The 21,682-nt window shown below is 48.7% G+C and overlaps 1 protein-coding gene across 3 annotated transcripts in view; it reads right to left on the reverse strand.

The window, feature by feature from the left end:
- Positions 1–2,485: 2,485 nt before the first annotated feature.
- Positions 2,486–21,682, reverse strand: part of AKAP12 (A-kinase anchoring protein 12) — a 100,639-nt gene continuing 81,442 nt past the window's right edge. The window contains exons 1-3 of one of the 3 annotated variants that reach the window (XM_060205319.1): positions 19,545–19,702; positions 5,300–9,980; positions 2,486–3,498 (exon numbers count right to left, since the gene is read on the reverse strand). In XM_060205319.1, coding sequence (XP_060061302.1) covers positions 5,320–9,980; positions 19,545–19,569 — 4,686 coding nt within the window. In that variant the 5' untranslated portion in view covers positions 19,570–19,702 and the 3' untranslated portion in view covers positions 2,486–3,498; positions 5,300–5,319. Of the gene's footprint in view, positions 3,499–5,299; positions 9,981–11,406; positions 11,472–19,544; positions 19,703–21,682 lie in introns of those variants that run through there. The other 2 variants (XM_060205320.1, XM_007516618.3) reach the window with 2 other exon arrangements.

Here is a 21,682-nt window from a genome sequence, read left to right on the forward strand (position 1 = left end):
CCTACCCCTGAGCAGGTCAGCATGTGGCTTCATATCTTGGTGGGTGACACCAAAGCTTGCTTGCTTTCATTTATCCCCTTTTGTTGCCTTTTTTTTTTTATTGTTGTAGTTATCGTTACTGATATCATTGTTGGATGAGAGGAGGGGAAGACAGAGAGGGGGAGAGAAAGACAGACACCTGCAGACCTGCTTCACCGCCTGTGAAGTGACTCCCCTGCAAGTGGGGAGCCGGGGGCTCGAACCGGGATCCTTAGGCCGGTCCTTGTGCTTTGTGCCACCTGCACTTAACCTCTTTCTTTCTTCTCCTGTTCTTTTTCTTCCTTTCTTCCTTCCTTCCTTTAGACCAGATTTCCGCTTATCCCACTGGATTTTTTTTTTACTTCAGATAAAGATAGAGAGGCAGAAAGAGAGAGAAGCAGAGAGAGAGCAGTCACCACAGTACTGCTCCACTGTTCAGAGCTCTGATGTCCATGCACGATACTCCTATGTGGTCCCAGGGCCTTGAACCCAGATCTTCATGCATAGTAAAGTGTGTACTCTTTTTATTTATGTATTTATTTAATTTTATTTTCCTTTTTGTTGTTCTTGTTTTATCATTGTTGTGGTTATTACTGTTGTTATTGATGTCATTGTTGTTGGATAGGAGAGAAATCAAGAGAGGAGGGGAAGACAGAGAGGGGGAGAGAAAGACAGACACCTGCAGACCTGCTTCACCGCCTGTGAGGCGACTCCCCTGCAGGTGGGGAGCCGGGGCCTTGAACCAGGATCCTTAGGCCAATCCTTGTGCTTCGCGCCACGTGTGCTTAACCCGCTGTGCTACGGCCTGACCCCCACATTTCTTCTCTTAAATATTTATTTTATTTATTGGATAAAGACAGAAGAATTGAGAGAGAATGAGGAGATAGAAAAAAAGAGAAGCAGATATTGTAATTAAGGCTCTGAAGTGCCAGGTTCAAATCCCAGCACCACCACAAGCCAGAGCTGAACGGTGCTCTGATTAAAGAAAGAAAAAAAAAAAAGTTTAACATTGAAACACAACAGCCATGTTATCAAATATATTTATTCCTCAAGATCATACATTGCTATCCTGAAGTGGTGCAGTGTGTTATATTTTATTGTAGGGAGGTTTGTTGAAGCTACTTCCTAGTCTTTTTTTTTCACCAGAGCACTGATCAGCTCTGGTTTATGGTGGTACACGGGACTGAACCTGGTACTTCGAAGTCTCAGGCATGACAGTCTGTTTGCATATTCTGTCTACCCCTGCCCTACTTTCTAGTATTAACAGCAAATTTCCTTCTTGCTAAGAACATTAGGCCCCAGCAGTCAAAGTTTAAGACCTTAGACTTCTGAAGTACAGTTAGATTAAAAGAGAGAGAGAAAGAGACAGAGACAGACAGAGAGAGAGAGAGGACTCTGGAAAGGAGAAGGGAAGGAGTGAGGAAGGTATGAGGTCCTGGTTCATGATGTGGAGAAGGACCTACACTGGATTGGGGCTAAGAGATTTTTGTTACATTATTTAAAATTTCTAAAAATTTATTTATTATTGGATAAAGACAGAGAAATTGAGAGAGGATAGGCATATAGAGAGGGAGAGAGACAGACACACCTGTAGCTCTGCTTCTCCACTTTCGAAGTTTCCCCCCTGCAGGGGTTGACCTGAGGCTTGAACCTGGGTCCTTGTGCACTGTAGTGTATGTGCTTAACCAGGTGCACCACTGCCTGCCCCCACCTCCTCCACCCCATCTCTCTCTCTTTTTTTCTTTTTTTGTACCAGAGTTTTGGAGCCTCAGACATGGAGTCTGCATAACCATTATGCTATCCACCCTCCACCCTTTATCTCTCTCTCTCACTCACATAAAACAAGCAAAAAATATATATTTTTTAATTCTCATGATTGGGGGTGAGGGTGGATAGCATAATGGCTATGCAAAGAGATTCTCATGCCTAAGGCTTGAAAGTCCAGGTTCAATTCCCTGCCCCCACCACCACAAACCAGAGCTGAGCAGTGCTCTGGTTTAATGACTGGACTGGCAAAATCGCTCAGTGACAGTGTCTCTGCTCTGTCATGTGCACTACACAGGCTTGAGCCCCATTCCCACAGCACTGGAGGAAGCTTCAGTGTTGTGGTGCCTCTCTCTCTCTCTCTCTGAAAAGGTAAACTTGGAGTGCTGAAACCCTGGCAATGAAAACAACAAAATGCCACTTAGTTTTACCACTAAGCTCCCTTAAAATTTCTTTCTTAGAACTAAACTGTTTTTGAAACCCAAAGCATTCAGAACCGGTGAAACAAGCCTTTTCTGGAAGATACCAGCAGATGGCAGCATTGCACAGATTTATTTCTGCACTGACGTCTTCTGGACATCCACTCAACCCTGTGCTAAGTGGTGACATCACATGGTGACAGTCAAAAGTTCTAGCTTCTCTGCTTTTCTAACCCAACAAACACACGCCTCCAACCTTCCAGGTCTCTAAGAAAACCAACAGGTCTAAGTGAAGCAAGTCTTTTATTGAAATCAGATGTCAAACCACAGTTTATCCCAAAGGAACATAATGCAAACTTGTTCTTAAAAGGGTGGGTACAAAGAGCGCACTGGCTTGGTCTAGAGTCTATCAAAATACGGTCTGCAAAGAATGTGGCTGATCTCGCATGGTGTGTGAGTGTGGTCAGGCACAGAAGAGTAGAGATGGATATCTGACACGGTTATTTCTTTGCTTGAGAACAAGAAAGACAATTATTCAATTTGCCACTATAATAATTAGGAGAGGGAGAAAAACAAGTTACTCTGAAACTGAAAAAAACCAACAACAACAACAACAACAAAAACTTTCCCTCCGAGGAACCAGAAAGAAACATTTCACAGTAACAATGGAACATTCTGGATGTTTCCAATTGGGGGTAGGGGTGTATTATTGACTTTTATTTTTAGCTCACCGTGGAGGTAAGTGACCCATTTTAGTATTATACTAAACACTGGTCTGATCATCAGCGACTTTTAAAGACTGGACTTGCACTTCTGGACAGGAATGTTTGATGTAGGAAGCTCTGTGTTCCCAGGTTCTAACTGAGGCTGGTGGCTTCCCAGGGTTGTGTGGTACAAAAGGGACATAAACTACCTTGCGTATTTCCTTAAATGTTGGGGGGGGGGAAATAGACCATCGAGACCAGAGGAGGAGTACTTAAAACATATATATAAATACATAGAGGCAGATAATCCAGTTCGAGAAAGCAGGAAGGTAAAGCCAACTCCAGTTCTAGGTTAGGAACTTGGACCCTTATGTGGAGAACATTCTATGAGAGGGTGGAGGGAAAGCGAGAGGGGTTCTGTTAATGGCTGTCGCTCCTGATGGCGTTTCAGGATTGTCAGGAGTTATTTCTGGACAAGAGCTCCACAGCTGGGTTCTTCGGTTTGCCGAGTTCTGAGGTTGGGGTCTTGAGTCTTAGGAGCAGCAACTGTCATCTTCCGCAAAGCATCTTCTTCACATTCTGGTCCAGGTGAGCTGCAGAGGGAGGGGAAAGTCACAAGTGAGGGGCCTGGGAGGTGGCACAGTGGCTCCAGCACTGGACTTCTGAGCGTGAGGTCCTGAGTTTGATCCCCAGCATCACATACGCCAGAGTGAAGTTCCAGGGCGTCCTCTCTCTTCCCTCCCTCTCTCTCTAACAGACAAACCTTTTAAAAGTCAAAGTGGTAGGGAATCGGGCAGTAGTGCAGCGGGTTAAGCGCAGGTGGCCCAAAGCACAAGGACCGGCATAAGGATCCCGGTTCGAGCCCCCGGCTCCCCACCTGCAGGGGAGTCGCTTCACAGGCGGTGAAGCAGGACTGCAGGTGTCTGTCTCTCTCTCCCCCTCTCTGTCTTCCTCTCCTCTCTCCATTTCTCTGTCCTGTACAACAACAATGACATCAATAACAACAACAATAATAACTACAACAATAAAAAAACAAGGGCAACAGAAGGGAATAAATAAACACTAGAGTTTTTAAAAAAATACTCATATATCTCTGGGAGATAGCTCACTTGGTCGAGTGCACATATTATCATATGCATGAGGGCCCTGGGCACCAGAGCCCACACTGGAACACCTGCACAGAGAAACTGCGTGAATGGTCAGCAGTGCCCTGATGTCTCTCCTTCTCTCTCTCTGACTCTGTCTCTTACTGTCAAAAGAAGAGGAGGAGGAGGAGGAGGAGAGGAAAAAGAAGAGGAGGTAGAAGGTAACGAGAGCCTTGGGGTCCTGCTGCATGATGATGGAAAAGGACCCAAGGTGTGGGGCAGTGTTCTGCAGAGGACTTTCACAGAGACATGAGAGGCCGTGCTTGTGTGTCCACAACTGCACCATAAAAATTAATCCCCCAATGTAAATGGTTAAAAAAGACAGCCCAAAAGCAAAGAAAGAAATAACAAGGAATCCTCCAGGAGGGGTGGACTGTGCAGGAACAGAGCACCAGCAATAATCCTGGTGGGAAAGAAGGAATTAAATTAACTAGTGGATAAAGTGCTGAGTAAGCACGACATACCCTTTAGGCCTCTGTGCCAAATCGATACAAAGGCACACTTGTGTGTGTGCGTGCATGTGCGTGTGGCGTGCACACCCTTTCATTTTCTTCGAAAGCAGTCACATGTGGGTGTGGGTGTGTGTGTACGTATAAAATAAAGTCCTTATGCTCAAGGCACCAGTTAGACTGAATGGCATTTCAATGACAAAGGAAAAAAGAAAGGGAGAAAGAAAGAACAGAGGAAGGAAGAAAGGAAGGAAGTAAGAAAGGGAGGGAGGAAAGGAGGGAGGAAGGGAGGGAGGGAGGAAGGGAGGGAGGGAGGGAGGGAGGGAGGAAGGAAGGGAGGGAGGGAGGGAGGGAGGAAGGAAGGGAGGAAGGAAGGGGAAGATGGGGGAGGGAGAGAGAAAGAGAGAGAAAGAAAGAAATCAGTTCCAGGCCATGGCACACCTGGTTGAGTGCACATGTTATAGTACTCAAGGACCTGGGTTCAAGGCCCTGGTCCCCACCTGCAGGAGGAAAGCTTCACAAGTGGTGAAGCAGGGCTGCAGATGTCTGTCTCTCTCCCTCTCTATCTCCCCTCTCCTCCCTCTCCATTTCTCTCTGTCTCTATCCAACAATAAATATATGAAATTAAAAAAAAAAAAACTTAAAAAGAGAGAGAGAATAGGGAAAAACTGACGATGTTTGACAGTGATTTTCCCACCCAAGGGCCTGCGGGAAATCGTTGTTGGGACCCCTACTTCCGTTATTAATGAATCTGCCAGGAAGTGACATAAAAGAGGTGATCATCCGAGACACACACTTACATTTTTCTCTTGGGAGCCTTTCAGTTCTGGCTCGTCTCCTCTTGCACTTCAGCTGTGAGCTCTTTCTCTGACTCACTGCTCTCCTCTTTTCCTTCTAAAAATTTTCCCTCCTGACTGCCTTCCTTCTCTGTCAGTTTCGGTCCATTGGTATCTGGGGACTCTTTGGTGAAGCTTCCTGAAGTCTCAGAATCTGCCAGAGCTGGCTTTGGGTTCTCAGAGCAATCAACAACCTCATCCTTTCTATCTCTGGGGGATTCCAAGAGTGACTTCTCTCCTCCCGAACCACCATCGACAGCAGCGTCTTCTGGCACTGACTCTGTTCTAGCTGCTTCTCCAGCCTCTTCAACCGGCCGATCTTCCACGCCCCAACTCTTCACCCCCTCGCCAAGGGCCGTCTTTTCTGAAGCGTCGCTCTCCTCTTTGGACACGTCTGAAGCGATCAGTTCCTTGGTGGCTGCCGGAGCGTGTGTCTCTTCCTCCATTTCAGTCTTCGGGGCTGTTTCTTTGTCGCTGGCCAGCGGTCCGGACTCCTGGGGGACCTTTGGAGCGGTCCCTTCTCCACTCACTAACCCCTCCACAACGGTCTGGATGACACTCTCCACAAGCTTACTGCTCTCGGCCTCAATGGGCGAGCCCTCATCTCCAGTCTTTCTCGTTTCATTCGCCTGGATGATTTCCTGGCCCACAGCCTTCTGGGCACTTCCATCACACTGCCTCGGGGTTTTATCTCCTTCTGACTCAGGGCGGATGCCTTGTTCGGCGGGTACTGCTGCTGCCAGGGACTCAGTCTCTGCGGCCACAGCCCTCTCCTCTGGCGGAACTGTACTGTCTTCGATTCTTTCGGCCACTTTTTCGGTCTGGACTAAAGGTGCGCCTACAGATGCGAGAAGTTCAGGTGCTCCTAAACGCCCAACCGTTTCCCCTCCGTCCTTCTCTTCTGTGCCTGCAGCTGGGGGCATTTCAGAGCTCTGAAGTGCGGTGCCTGCTGTTTCCTCTTGAGCCAGAGATGGGCTTTCTTCCAAACTGAGGCCTCCCTTCGTGCCGTCGGTGAAGCTCAGTTTTGCCTGGCTGGGTTTTCTGGATTCAGCGAGAGCTGGGGGCTGCCCTGGTTCTGCCTCGCTCCTGGCCCTTTCTGCTTTAGCTTCTGCCACCCCTCTCTCCATGGGGGCCACCACTGGCTCAGGGCGACACAGGGCAGCACCTTCACCCTCGGCTTCTTCAGCAGTTTGGTCTCTCAGGGCAGCTGCAGGCAGTGTTTTCTGCCCGACCCCATCTGTAGATCCTGTGTGTTCTCCGGCTGCTGGGACGTCTTGGGTTTTGTCATCGGCACCTGGGCCACTTCCTAGAACCACCTCCGTTTTTGAGAGGGCCTTTCCATCCGGATGCTCAAGAGCCTCTTCTGGCTTTGAACAGTCTTTATCTTCCCCTGGGGACTGTGGGCTGGAAGGTGCCGGGGGTGTCTCACTTGAAGCAGGAGCTGTCTCTCCTTCGGGAACCTTCGACTCTGAGGCAGAAGTGACGGTCTCATCATCTCTGGGGGTGTCTGTGACCCTGTCTTGCTGAAGTGCACCGACAGCCTCAAACTCCGTTACTGGGGTGCTCTCATTGGTCTCGCTGTCTGTGAGGGTCTCGGATGAGTCGGGGGCAGTGGTGCCTTGTTCCAGAACCATCTCTGACTTGGCCCCAGCTGTGTCTTCATCAGCTGGGTGGGAGGTTCGAAGCCCAGTGGACTCCCCAGGCTCAGTGTCAGAAGGAAGGACTATCCCCTGGCTTTCCGGGGGGGCTCGTAGCCCCTCTTGTTCCTCCTCTTGTGCTGGCTGGCCCCACTCTGCTTCCTCTGCCCCTTCTGGTCTTTTCGATGCTGTGTCTCCTGGCCCCCGGGGCAGGGACTCACCACTGACTTTCTCCACCACAGCCTGGAGGACGGCCTGCGTGTGCCTCTCCAGCGTGGCCTGGTCCACTGGGCCACCCTCGGCCTCCTGAACCGGTGTGGCCTCCTCCGTGGTGGCCGGGGACTCGGTCAGCTGGGAAACAGCCGACACCATGTCCATGGTCTCTTCTGCGCCCGAGGCCCCAGTGGTCTCGACAGCCGTCACGGCCTCAGAGGTGACCTCCACCTCGCTGGCCAGCGTGTCCCGGCTGGCGTCCCTGCTCTCGGGCAGGGTGGCGCTGGGACACGCCTCTGTGGTGACCTCGCCCCCTTCGGCAACCTGCTCCGGGGCAGGTGTGGCTGCTTCCTCGTCTTCTTGCTCCAGGGGTCCCGTCACCGAGGTGGAGATCCAGGAGGGTGACCTTTCCTCCATGTCAGTGACAACCTTGGCACCATCGATGACGGCCACCCTGACGGTGTGCACCAGGCTCTGGCTCAACTCCTCGGACACGTGCACGGCCCCCGAGGGCGCAGGCCTCTCCTCCTCGCTCTGGGCGGCCTCCTGCGCCTCCACCTTCTCCCTCTCCACAGCGTCAAACTCAGACAGGGGGACCACGGCGGGGACATCTGAGTCCTCCTCGGGGACATCCCGGGGGCTTCCCACAGAGGCCTGTTCTGGCTTCCCCTCGTGTCGCTTCTTCTTGCGTCCAGGAATCAGTTTCTTGATAGAGACCCAAGCCTCCTCTCTGCCTCCACTGGCTTCCGCATCTGGGGCCAGAGTTTCGATCCCAGAGCCCGGGGCGGGTTCCTCGTGCTTTTCTTCCAACTTGGACTTGGATTTCTTCCTGGGGGTGACCAGACGCTTAAAAGACTCCCAGGTGGAGACACCCTCCCCATCGGAGGGGCTCCCCGCCTGCTCGGAGGAGGGACTGCCCGGCCCGGCGTCCAGTTCTTGGGGACCCGCAGCAGCCGGGACTTCTGCTCCAGCCTCCTTGTCTTTCCCTGCCGAGTCATCTGTTTTCTGGACGTCCCCTGTGGTGGCTTTGGGCCCCTCGTCCTCGTCGGAGGAAGAGGCTTTCCTGGCCCTCTTCTTGGATGATCCCACGCAGATCAAGGCCTCCCAGGACACCGACGTGTCCACCCTGCGCTTGGGCTCCTCGGCGGCCCCTCGGGCCTCGTCGTGCAGCTCTGAGGTGGCGCTCTCCGCCGAGGACAGGGTGGCACTCTTTACCCTGTCCAGCTCCTCCTCCCTGTCGCTGTCCGAGGGCCTCCTCAGACGCTTCTTGGGCGTCACCATCTTCTTGAAGGAGGCCCAGGGGGTAATTCCTTCTCGCTTTTTCTCCCCCTCCGACGGGGGCCCCTCCTGGGCCTCGGGGTCTGGGGGCCCTTCCACCGCACCCTTCTCCGGAGAGGTGGGCTCCTCGGGCTCCTCGGGGGATGAGGCGGAGCTGTCACCTTGCTGCTCTTCGGGGCTGTCGGGGGACTCGGGGGTCGGCTGGTGCTCCCCGGCCTCCTCCTCTGCTCCTCCTCCTCCTCCTCCCTTGCCTTTCTGCTTCTTGGCCGAGAGCTTCTTCAGGCCCGAGCTGGTGAACAGCTTCTTCAAGGGGCTGCCTTGCGCCTTGGTCCTCTCCTGCGACGACAGCATCTCGGCTTCGCTGAGGACGCCTTCTGGGGGGACAGGGGGGCCTCCTCCTTCATCGGGGCTGAGCTCAGGGGGGGAGGAGCGGTCCCCTCCGGAGCCACTGGCTTCTTGTATCTTCTCTTCCTCCTGCTTCTCCTCTTTTTCAGCATGTTCTGCATCCTGGGGCCTCTCGTCTGTTCTGTCCTGCAGCTGGGCTGCCTCCTCCCCGTCCTGGCTCTGCTCAACGGTGCTCACGTGGATGTCCGCCACAACCTCCACCTTCTCGTCAAACACCTCGGTGGCTAAGGGGGCCACTTTTTCTTGGGGAGCCCCCTCCTCAGGCTCATCTATAGGCAGCTCTACCTTCTCATACTCGGCTGATAACCTGGCCTCGTTGACACCCCCTGGGGCCGCCGGGGGAGCCGGGGGTTCCCCGGCTGCTGGTTTCTGGGGTGCATCTCCCCCTTTTTCATCTTCCTGCTGCTCCACCCTTTTGGCTTCCGGCTCCTTTTTCTTCTCAGAAGTTTCCAGATCTTCCTCCTTGGGCTTCCTGAAGCTGGTCTTCTTGCGCCAGCCCGCCCAGCCCTGGGTGAAGAATTTCTTGAAAGGCGAGGCTGTTTCACTGGCCTGCGGGCTGGTGGGGGACTCGAGAGACTTGGGGGGCTCCTTCTCTGGCTTCTCTTCACCCTCATCTCTGCCTCCCTCAGCCGGCTGGGTGGGCTCCGCGGGGAGGGACGTATCCACGCTCGTCTGTTCCTGGGGCGGCATCTCCTCTTCTTCCGGCTTCTCTGTGGACTGCTTGAGTTCCTCTTCTTTGGATGTTGCCTCCAAGCCCCCCGGGGTGGGCTCCGGGTGGTCCCCGGCCCCTTGGGAACCCTCTGCTGCGGCCTCGATATCGTCTTTCTTGACGGTGAGCAGCTGGACGGCATCGGACTTGTCGTTCTTGTCCCTCTTCACCGTGAATTTCAGGCCCACAAACTTGAAGACCTTCTTAAAGCCCACGTCGCTGTTCTGGGACTCGGGGGGCTGCGTCAGCCCCTCCAGGTTGCCTTCGGAGGGGGTGACCTGCTCCAAGATCTCTGACATCTCCTCTGGCCCTTCCTTCATGGGGTCCTGGGTCACCGGTGAGTTAGTGGCCATGTCCTTCACTGAGTCTCTCTCACTCACATCTTCAGAGCCTCTCTGTCCAACTATCAGAGGAAAAAAGAGGGGGAAGGAGAAAGAAAAGGGTTACAATTCCAATCAATCAGATCTTCTTTTACCTCTAACATTTATTTATTTATTTGATGTAGTTCTCAAAAACCTTCAACAAAGATACTTCTTTTTAAAAAATTTTTAAACTTTTGTTTCCCCCCTTTTTGTTGCCCTTGTTGTTTTATTGTTGTAGTTATTATTGCTGTTGTTATTGATCTCGTCATTGTTGGCTAGGACAGAGGGAACTCGAGAGAGGAGGAGAAGACAGAGAGGAGGAGAGAAAGACAGACACCTGCAGACCTGCTTCACCGCCTGTGAAGCAACCCCCCTGCAGCAGGGGAGCCGGGGGCTCGAGCCTTGAACCCATATCCTTAAGCATGGTAATGAGTGCACATTACCATGTGCCTGGCCTCAACAATCAAATATTCTTTTAAAAAATATTTCATTTATTTATCAATAAGAAAGATAGGAGGCAAGAAAGAACCAGACATCGTTCTGGTACACGTGCTACCAGGGAGTGAACTCAGGACCTTATGCTTGAGAGTCCAGTGTTTTATCCACTGCACCACAACAATCAAATATTCTTTTTTAAAAGTTTTTTAAAAATATTTATTTATTTATTCTCTTTTGTTGCCCTTGTTTTTTTTTACTGTTGTAGTTATTATTGTTGTTGTCATTGTTGGATAGGACAGAGAGAAACAGAGAGAGGAGGGGAAGACAGAGGAGGAAAGATAGACACCTGCAGACCTGCTTCACCGCTTGTGAGGTGACTCCCCTGCAGGTGGGGAGCCAGGGCCTTGAACTGGGATCCTTACGATGGTCCTTGCACTTTGAGCCATGTGTGCTTAACCCGCTGCACTACCGCCCGACTCCCAACAATCAAATGTTCTTAAAAAGAATGCTGAACAAAATAGTTTCTCTAGGGGCATATGTTACAATGAGTAAGGACCCAGGTTCGAGTCTCCGGTCCCCACCTGCAGGGAGAAAGCTTTGCAAGTGGTGAAGCAGTGCTGCAGGTGTCTCTCTGTCTCTCTCCCTGTCACTCTCTTCCCTCTTGATTTCTGGCTGTCTCTATCCAATAAATAAAGATATTAAACAACAAACAAAAACTAAACCAAATACTTTCTCTAATGGTGAGCAGTTTTAGGATAGCTAAAAGCACTTGCTCCCCCTGTCCCAGGAGGGCAGACCTCCACCTTGGGGACCTGGAACAAGGTCAGGTGACAGGCACAAGGTTGCAGGTGCAGCAGGATGGCTGTCCAGGGCGCCTGCCTGGTCCCTTCCCTGTCTCTTCATGCACTTCCAGTGTGCCCCAAGGCCAAGGATGGCGGAAGGAGGGGCTCCCAGCCCCAGCTGACCCCAAAGGTCCCTAGACCCCAAGCTGCTCTACCCGAATCAGCCACCAGGGGGCGAGTTACTCACAGCAAAGGTTACTCCACCAGGGCATGGCGTGGGCCCGACAGAGGCCAGGGAGGCCGGACCTTCTTCCCCCTGCTGCCCCATCGCTGGATGGGGGACTGAGGGGCAGGGTGGGCCGCGCCGCTGACGAGAGCGCCCCCTAGCGGTCACCACGCGCGTCACAGAGGACGGACAGCCTCAAAGTCTGCAAGGACAAGTGGGGGCCCCACCTCCTCGCCCCGCCATTTGTCCACCCAATGGGGTCCCTCTCCAAACCCCTGGGCTTTGTGTCACCAGGGTTACTCGCGCCTTATTATTATTTTTTTTAGTAGAAAGTAAGAGACAGAGATAGAGAGATACGAGATAGAGATAGACACCTGCAGCCCTGTTCTGTAAGTTTCCGCCCTACAAGTGAAGGGGTCAGGGGCTTGAACCCGCATCTCTGTACATAGTTAAGTGTGTGCCCTGCCAGCGGTGCCACCATCTGGCCCCAGCTGTGTTTGGTATTAAAACCTTTAAAGAGGGTGGGGGAGAGAGTACAGCGGTTATGCAAACAGATTCTCATGCCTGAGGCTCTAAGGTATCAGGTTCAGTTGTCTGCACCATCATAAGCCTGAGCTCAGCAACAGAGACTCTGTCCACAACCAGACTTGCACGCATTTCATTAACGAAATAACCTACTAGGGAGCTAGCACCTGGTGCAAGGACAGGGGTTCAAATCCCCCTTCCCCACCTGCAGGGAGGGAGCTTCACAAGGGGTGGCGCAGGGCTGCAGGTGTCTCTTGATCTCTCTCCTCTACGTCCCCCTTCCAGTTTTTGTCCCTATCCAACAAATAAATAGATAAAAAATGAACCCCTTAAATGACTTCAAAATATCCTCTGTCTTTACTTGACATCTCCTCTCTACTGATTATCTGACTTAGATTTGGCTGACTGGGAAGGAAAAGGGGAAAAAAAGAAACTTTTTTTTTTCATTTTTTACTTTCTAAACATCACTTCCTTGGTACCCCAGAAGTTTTTCTGGTTTGGGGGTCTTTCGAATACAAGGTGCAATTTACAATCATGTGGCACTTGGAACTATCCAGCCACTCCTAAGAACATTATTATTTTTTTAAAAGATTAAAAAAAATTAATTATCTTTATTTACTGGATAGAGACAGCCAGAAATTGAGAAGGTAGGGGGAGATAGAGAGGGAGAAAGAGAGACACCTGCAGCACTGCTTCACCACTCACAAAGCTTTCCCCCTGTAGGTGGGGACTGGAGGCTCAAACCCAGGTCCTTGCTCATTGTAACTTGCATGCTCAACCTGGTGTGCCACCATGCAGCCCCTAAGCATATTATTTTTATCTAATTTTTATTATTAATGCTATGTTACAAGATGTGAAATGTGTAGCTCCACATCACACCCATCCCCAAAGTTCTGTATCCCTCCCTCCCAGAGATAACCGCCAACAAGTCTTACAAATAGTTTGTTTCTGTTCTGTTTGGCTTTTTTTTTATTGGCAAGTTCATGTAAATCAGATCTCTAGATTCACTATTATTATTTTAAATAATATTTAATTATTATTATTAAATAATATTTAAATATTGTTTTAAATATTATTATTTTAAATACACACTATTATTATTATTTTAAATATGCAGTATCTCCTGCAGCTTGGTGCCTGAACCACAAGTCCACTGCGCCTGGTGACCTTTTTTTTTTTTTTTCTTTTTCCTTTTACTTGCTAGGACAAAGAAAAATTGAAAGGGGCAGAAGAGAAAAAGTGATGCTCAGGCAGCAATGTCTTTTGAGGTTAAAAAACAACAAAGCAGCAGAGCGTAGAGTATGAATGACCTTTCTATGGGGAATCCACACAAAAATCACATCTTTTTAAAAAATATTTATTTATTCCCTTTTGTTGCCCTTGTTATTTTACTGTTGTAGTTATTACTGTTGCTGTTATCGATGTCATCATTGTTGGATAGGACAGAGAGAAATGGAGAGAGGAGGGGAAGACAGAGAGGGGGAGAGAAAGACAGACACCTGCAGACCTGCTTCACTGCTTGTGAAGTGACTCCCCTGCAGGTGGGGAGCCGGGGGCTCGAACCGAGATCCTTGCGATTTTCACCACCTGCGCTTAACCCGCTGCGCTACCACCTGACTCCCCCAAATCACATCTTTTATGACATCTCAGGGAGCCCAAACAGAAATCATCTCAGGTCTGGAAAGGCTACTCTGGAAATGTGAGGAGTTGTCAGTTTTCCTCATTTGTATTTATCTCCATAGAAACATCCAAGCGATCCCCACTGATCAAAGCGGTCCCTAGAGACCAATGATGTGCTTGGCCGCAAAGCATTTTTCTGGTGAAAATACTGTAACCTCTTCACTGCCCTTCCCCCCATATTTCCCACATTTCAAGGGACCCATGAACCCCAAAGATTAAGTTCACTATGGGGGATGCTACACTCCACAGGAACACCCTGCCCCCAGTTACTTCACAGCAATAGCCAGAGCCCCGCAAACTGCAGAGTCAGTTAAAGAGAGTGCAGTGGGGGGGGGGGGGGCACAGAATATGCCAGCAGGAAGTCCCAGGTTCGATCCCTGGCACCAACAATATTCAGAGCTGAGTGATACTTTGCTCCAAACGCAAACACACACACACACACACACACACACACACACACACACACCAAATAAGACTAATGCAGCAGGAGAAATATCTTAGCTGGGAAAGCAAAGGATTTGTATGCCTGAGGCTCCTAGTTTAATTCCTGAAACCAGCTTGGATTACACCAGAGTGATACTCTAGCTTCTCTCTCTTTCTCTTATGAAATATTTACTTTATTCCTTTATCTAAGAGAGAGAGCAAGAGAACTAGAACAGGATTTAGTCACATGCAATACCAACCTCAAGCCTAGAGTCTAATGCTTTATCCAGTGAGCCCTCTCTCACTCTCTCCTGTGAAATGCATTCCTATAAAAAAATAAAAACAACCACTAGGGAGATAGCATCATGGTTCTGCAAAAGACTTTCATGCCTGAGGCTCTCAGGTCCCAGGTTCAACTCCTGGCAGCACCAGCATCCAGATCTGAGCAGTACTCTGGTTAAAAGTTAAATTAGAGAGAGAGAGAGAGAGGAGAGTGTTACCAGCAAGGTCTCCTTTCTTTCCTAATTATTCCAAATACGTAGAGACATTAAGAGATCAAAGCCTAAATTGTTTTCTTTTCCCTTCAAAGTAGGAAAGAAACAAAGGCCTTTGAGCAAACACGTCATTATTATATGTTTCAAGATCTTCATGCTTTTATCCCAAGTCAGAGCTCGAGTTTCAATGACCCAAAGACCATCATCTTTTTGAGAAACAGTGAGACGTTGCTCACTGAGGGTTCCACAGCCAGCCCGCCCGCTCTGTGCCCCAGTCCCATCAGCACTGCTGGTGGCAGCATCTGGAACTGGTTAACTCTCCCCCACCATCTGCAGCAGTGGTCCTGGAACGAAGCCAGGAATTCTCTGCATTCTAAATCCACCCCTTCTATCCTACACACCCAACTCCCCCTGTCCAAGGGCTCATTAACCACAAAACCTCTAAGGAGAGATCTTTAGGCAGGATTAGAATCCAGAGAAACACAACCCGTCCAGGAACAAACAGGTCCCTGACACAGATGTCCAATATGTAGGCACTGCACAAACCAGCTTTAATATTTTATTTATTTATTGGATAGAGACAGAGAGTAATGAGAGGGAAAGGGGAGGTAGAGAGAGGGAAGAGACAGAGAGACACCTAACAACACTGCTTCACAGCTCATGAAGCATCTGCCTGCAGGTGGGTGGGGGACTGGGGGCTTGAACTGGGTCTGCCACCACCGGACTCTCACGCAGTCTTACCATTCTGTCTACAGTGAGAAATCACTTTTTAAATTGTTATTGATTTTATTTTTGTTCTTTAAGTAAGGGACTTCACAGCTTTCTTACTGGATCATGAAGAGAAATTTAGTCTTCGTGATCAAAATGGGGCTGAGGAAAATGAAAATTCAACCCTGCGTAGTTCTACCAAAACAAAACAAACAAACAAAACACCAGTCCTCTTTGCTTCCCATTAGTTGCTGAATTTAAACACCCTCCTCAAAAGAGAACCAGAACAGCTTCCTTCCTCTCTATGTACATGAGCAGAGCTGGAATTGCAAGAGAAACCTTTTCTATTCAATGACCTTGATGCCAATTCTAAATGCATTCACTGCTTTTCAAGCATCTAAAGGACCCAAGACTGTTGAATGTGGCTGAGGAGACAGTTCAACTGACAGAGACTCCTTGCACCAGTTCAATCCCTAGACTGACCTGCACACATTGATTTCTGTCTGTCTGTCTCTCACATAAAGACATTTTATCTCATGAAATAAATACAGCCAATCCAGAAAGAGAGAGATAACATAATGGCTATGCAAAAAGACTCTAAAGCCGGAGGCTTCAAAGTCCCAGGTTCAATCCCTTGCACCACCATATAAGCCAGATTCTGAGTGGTGAAGTAGTGCTGCAGGTCTCTCTCTTTGTGTCTCCCTCTTAATCTCCCCATTCCTCTCTCATTTTCTCTCTGTCCTACCAGATGGAGAAAAAAAGAGATAAAGAAAGAAAGAAAGGAAGGAAGGAAGGAAGGAAGGAAGAAAGAAATGTATTAGGGCCCACGCCAGCTCACCTAGACAGTGCATCAGGCATCAGCTTAGTTTAGTCAAGCCTATGACCCAGGTTCCAGCCAGGGCCCCACTGCAGCAGGGGAAGCTTTGGTGCTCTAACCTCTCTCTCTCTCTCTCTGCCTCTCTTTCCATCTGGAAAATGAATAGTGAAACCCCAGGGAGGACAAACAATTACTGGCTGTAAGCCTTCCTTGGCAGGATAACTTAGAGAGGAAAGAAAAAGAAAAAAAAAAGGGGGGGGGGAGGAAGCAACTGAAACTTCCTTTTCTTCTTTTTTAGTGTTTATTTCCTTATTCCCTTTTGTTGCCCTTGTTTTATTGCTGTAGTTATTATTGATGTCGTCATTGTTGGATAGGAGAGAGAGAAATGGAGAGAGGAGGGGAAGACAGAGAGGAGGAGAGAAAGATAGACACCTGCAGACCTGCTTCACCACTTGTGAAGCGACTCCCCTGCAGGTGGGGAGCCGGGGGCTCAAACCGGGATCCTTACGCCGGTCCTTGTGCTTTGCGCCATGTGCGCTTAGCCCACTGCGCCACCGCTCAACTCCCTAAATTCCCTTTTCTGATTTACTTCTTCCACTACAAAATGTTTATCTGCTGCACAGTATGTAGATTTCAGGTTTTCTGTGCACGTTCTTCCCAGCCCATGCCACAATGCAAGTCCGACTCAGAGCAACAAGCACCACCTGAGGGAGCTTTAAAAAACTGACTCCTTCCAGCTGTTGCCATCCATGCGCCATTCCACCGGGGTAGCCCAAACCAATTCTGCAAGCCCCTTAAATACCACATTTATTAACACAGTTTCTGCTAAGGGAGACCAACTTCCTGGTCCATATGAAATTTGGCATGGAATACACGAATTCAATTGTGACTATAGTGAACAGCATATTGTACACAAGACACCCCAGGAAAAAAATACCGTGATCACAGAAACTCTACCCCCACCCCCAGCTCCGAACCTCCACAAATCATACTCTCAGCTAACTTGTATCTGGATGGGCAATTTGTACCTCTCAGTCGCAGGAAGATCAACCATCTGGGGGGTAGAGAGTTAGGAAACCACACCAAAAGAGGATTCTGCGGTTTGAACCTTTACATGTCATATTGTCTTGTCTAACAATAGTCTCTCAGAGTCCTGGAAGCGTTGGTGCTAGGTAACACGGTAGAAAGGTTGGCCCAGATAACTTGGGGGAAGGAATGTTCAGGAAATCTCAAAGTAAACAAGCTAATCTATAGGAAGTAGGAGATATTTTTAGTTTTGCTAAACTTTCACATTCACTTGAAATTCCCAAGGAAAGACAAAGCTTTGCAGAAGCACTAACACACACACACACACACACACACACACACACACACACACACAGACCTAGACATCCAATGCTGCACGTCTAAGACTAATTAATTGCATTGAAACAGAACCAATAAGTCTGGTATTTTACTTGTTCAGATTTTAATCTTTACTTGGTGGCAAATACCAGGTAGGTATCTCCTACAAGTTACACGTGTAAGACTTGCTAACTGGAGCTTGGGAATACTCACAGAGAGACTTCTAGAAAGCAAACTTCAAGAACATATATTGTCACTGTTCCCTGATGAAGTCCTGTAGCCGGCTAGTCACTGATTTTACAGTAACTATGACTTATAACAATGAGTCTAACACATGTGGGTGTGAGACTTCATGCACCCAGATTTAATAGTACTGTAAATTAATTACTATAAAGAAGTAAATTAATTACTATAATTAATTTACTATAAAACTAGGAAAAATGAAAGCTTCCCCTTCCCCATCCCCTTAATTTCTATAATTTCTACTTTTTTTTTTTTTTTTTTTTTTACCAGAGCACTGCTAAGTTTTGGCTTATGGTGGTGCAAGGGATTGAACCTAGAACTATGGAGCCTCAGGCATGAAAGTCTCTTTGAATTATGCTACCCCCACTCACTCTATTCTCCCTACCCTTTGTTTCTATACAAGTAAAAAAAGAAAACGTTGAGTTTTCTTGGTTCTTGCTGTTGAGTTCATTACTACTATTAAAAACACAGAGAGAGGGAGTCGACGGTAGCACAGTGGGCTAAGCGTACGTGGGCAAAGTGCAAGGTCAGGCGTAAAGATCCAGGTTCAATCCACTGGCTCCCCACTTGCAGGGGAGTCGTTTCACAGTCAGTGAAGCAGGTCTGTAGGTGTCTTATCTTTCTCTCCCCCTCTCTGTCTTCCCCTCCTCTCTCCATTTCTCTCTGTCCTATCCAACAATGACAACATCAGTAACAACAACAATAACTACAACAATAAAAAAATAAAAACAAAACAAGGGCAACCATTTTTACAGAGAAAAAAAAAAGGGCAACAAAAAGGGAAAATAAATAAATAAATATTTAAAAAACACACACAGAGAGAAACTGGGGAGATAGCATAGGGTTTATGTAAAAAGACTTTTGTGTCTGAGGCACCAAAGGTTCTAGGTTCAAACTGTAGTACTACCAGAAGCCAGAGTTTAGCAGTCTGTATAACAAAATGCACACACACACACACACTTACTCACACTCACTCACACCGCAACTAGTGCTCAAGGACTCAGTGTTTTTTATAAACCACCTGAATGCTGGGGAAATAGATCAGCCAATTAGAGCATCTACTCCCAAACCTGAGGCCCCAGAGGCCACAGGTTCAAATCCTGGCACTGCTTTATGCTCTAGCTGAGCAATGCTCTGGTTCTCTCTCCTTCTCTCATAATAAATGAACAAATTTTTCAAAATATTTAAACATTTTTTTATTATCTTTATTTATTGGGTAGAGACAGCCAGAAATCTAGAGGGGATGGGGGGGGGTTGGTAGGAGAGAGACAGAGAGAAACACCTGCAGCCCTGGCCCACCACTACAGGTGGGGACCCGGGGCTTGAACTGAGGTCCTTGTGTACTGTAACATGTGCGCTCAACCAGGTGCTCCATCACCCGGCCCCCAAAATATTTTTTAGAAAGATTAGAAAGATTTTTTTTTTTTGAGTTTCCTTGAATACTAGCTAGGGCTAGTGAGGTGTCTCAAGTTCAACCCCCAGCACCACTGTACGCCTAAGTGATATTCTGGTTTTCTCTCTGATGAAACCAACGAAACCATAAAAAACATAGATGGTGACTCAGAGAGACAACACAGTGGTTTGCTACCAGACTTTTGACACCTGAAATCCTAGAGGTTTCAGATTCCATCCCCAGCGCCACCACAAGCCAGAGCACGAGCAGTGGGCTCTGTTCACTGTCTAATTACAGTTTAAAAAAAAGTTTTTTTTTTTAAATGCAAAATGCTACAAGCAATAGTACCAAAAAGTTGCCTTGATCAAATGTTTTCGACCCAAGGGCACCGTGAAGAGAAATAAATACCCATCAGGACAACCAGCCACACCTCACACCCGTCCTAAGGCTAGTTGGAGGGAGGTTGGAACCCATGTGCATAAATCCTTCACCTGCCAGATGGGAAGAAGAGAAAAGCTGAGCTGGGCCTCACCTGTGATTGTCATGACCCCCAACATCGTGAAGCTCTCGGAGGCCCCCGGGAGGCTGAGAAGAGCGGGTCCCCGCCCGCTCGTGGCCGCGGGTCCTGCCCAGCCCGCGCAGCCTGGCCGCGATGCCCGAGCAGCCGGAGGGACAGACGGGAGGGGCCGCCTCTGCCCGCCGAGTTATAGGGGCGCCCCGCCCCCTCCCGCCGGGTGGGGCCTGGAGGGCTCTGGCCCCGCCCCCTCCCGGGACTGGCCACGCCCCCTCCCCGCACAGCCCCGGGTCTGGCTCTGGTCAGCCCGGCTCCGCAGAGACACCCCGGGAGGGTGTGGAAGTTGCTGGGATGCATAAACCCTGGAGTCAGCAGGATTTTATCTAAACCGTTACTTCATCGCTGGCCCTGATTAACTGCTGCATCTCAGCTTCTAGGCTCACTTATGAGGAACTAGACACCCAGATATTGAATCCCGCTTTTTTTTTTTTTTTAAATGCTGTGGGTTGCCTCCTAACTCCTTTAAAGACTGACGAGATGCAAAGTATATTTCACCTTTTTCACTAGTGACAGCACTTTCTGATTTTTTTTTTTTTAATTTTCACCATCTGTTTGAGAAACACACACACACACACACATACACACACACGCACACACACATACACAAATCATTCCTGAGCCCTGGTTGGGGAGGGGACTCCCCAAGACTTGCCTGTATAAGGTCCCACGTTCAATCTCTGGCACAACAGTGAGTGCAGTTGTACTCCGGTCTCTCTCAACAAACAAATAGACGTTTTTTAAAAAAGACAAAACACTGTACCTTCAACGCTTGATCAAGACAAACTTTTTAAAAAGCTACCCCCCCCCCATGCATGCACACACAAACACAAGATGTAAAGCTTGGCTACTTCTGCTTTTCATTTCCTTTTAAAAGTACACACACACACACACACATACACAGAAAAAGAGAGAGATGGGGGCCAGGCAGTGGTGCACGCGGTCGAGCACATGTGGTAAAATGTGTAAGGACCCATGTTAGAACTCCTGTTCCCCACCTGCAGGGGGAAGGCTTCACGATTGGTGAAGCAGGACTTCAGGTCTCTCTCTCTCTCTCTCTCTCTCTTTCCTCTCTACCTCCTCCCTTCTCAATTTCTCTTTCTCTATCCAATAATAAATAAATAAAAATGTTTAAAAGAGAGAGAGTCACAGAGAGACCACAGCATGTTAAACGTTGTTCTGGGGACTGAAACTGGGACCTCAGGACCTAAGGCATGAAAGTCTTTTTTAAAAAAATATTTATTTATTTATTTATTCCTTTTTGTTGCCCTTGTTGTTTTCTTGTTGTAGTTATTGTTGCTGTTATTGATGTCATCATTGTTGGATATGACAGAGAGAAATGGAAAGAGGAGGGGAAAACTGAGAGGGGGAGAGAAAGATAGACACCTGCAGACCTGCTTCACCACCTGTGAAACGACTCCCCTGCAGGTGGGGAGCAGGGGGCTCGAACCCGGATCCGTAAGCCGGTCCTTGTGCTTTGCTCCACGTTCGCTTAACCCGCTGTGCTACCGCCCGACTCCCATGAAAGTTTTTTTTTGTGTGTGTGTAACTGTTATGCTATCTCCCCCAGCCCTGGTTTTGCTTTTTATCATCAAAATGAGCTAAACCCCAAGCTTTGTATCCAACCAGCAGATACAAAGGCTTCTCGAACACACAGCCCAATGGCACAGAAATCAGTCAGGAGCTATGTGAAAAACCCAGACAATTCCAGGCAGCCCAGAATTCCTTTTTCTTGCTGGACTTAAGAATGGTTCCATATGAAGACAGAGAGTAAGCGATAAAAGAACACTCAAGTTCTGATGCATGTTGACATAGTCTTCTGTATGTTATAATTGGGGGGGGGAGTCTTTCTAGGTCTCCTGGGCTTAAATCTTTCTTTTCATCTCTTTCCTATTTATGGTTTCATGCTTTGTCGACCTGACCTATGTATAAGAACTCTTTCCCTTAAGCAAACAAAAGGTTTCACTGTTGCTCTTTTCTCCGGACTCTGATGAAAATCTTGTTCACTGTTGTTTCAGGGCAAGGAGGAGGGCTGGAGTCAGGGCTGGTGGTGGTTGTGGGGGGGGAGGGGGGGGAGAAGAAGAAAAGGGATGGGGGTA

This window comes from Erinaceus europaeus, chromosome 13 (genome assembly GCF_950295315.1).
Source record: "Erinaceus europaeus chromosome 13, mEriEur2.1, whole genome shotgun sequence".
NCBI classification, from domain to species: domain Eukaryota; kingdom Metazoa; phylum Chordata; class Mammalia; order Eulipotyphla; family Erinaceidae; genus Erinaceus; species Erinaceus europaeus.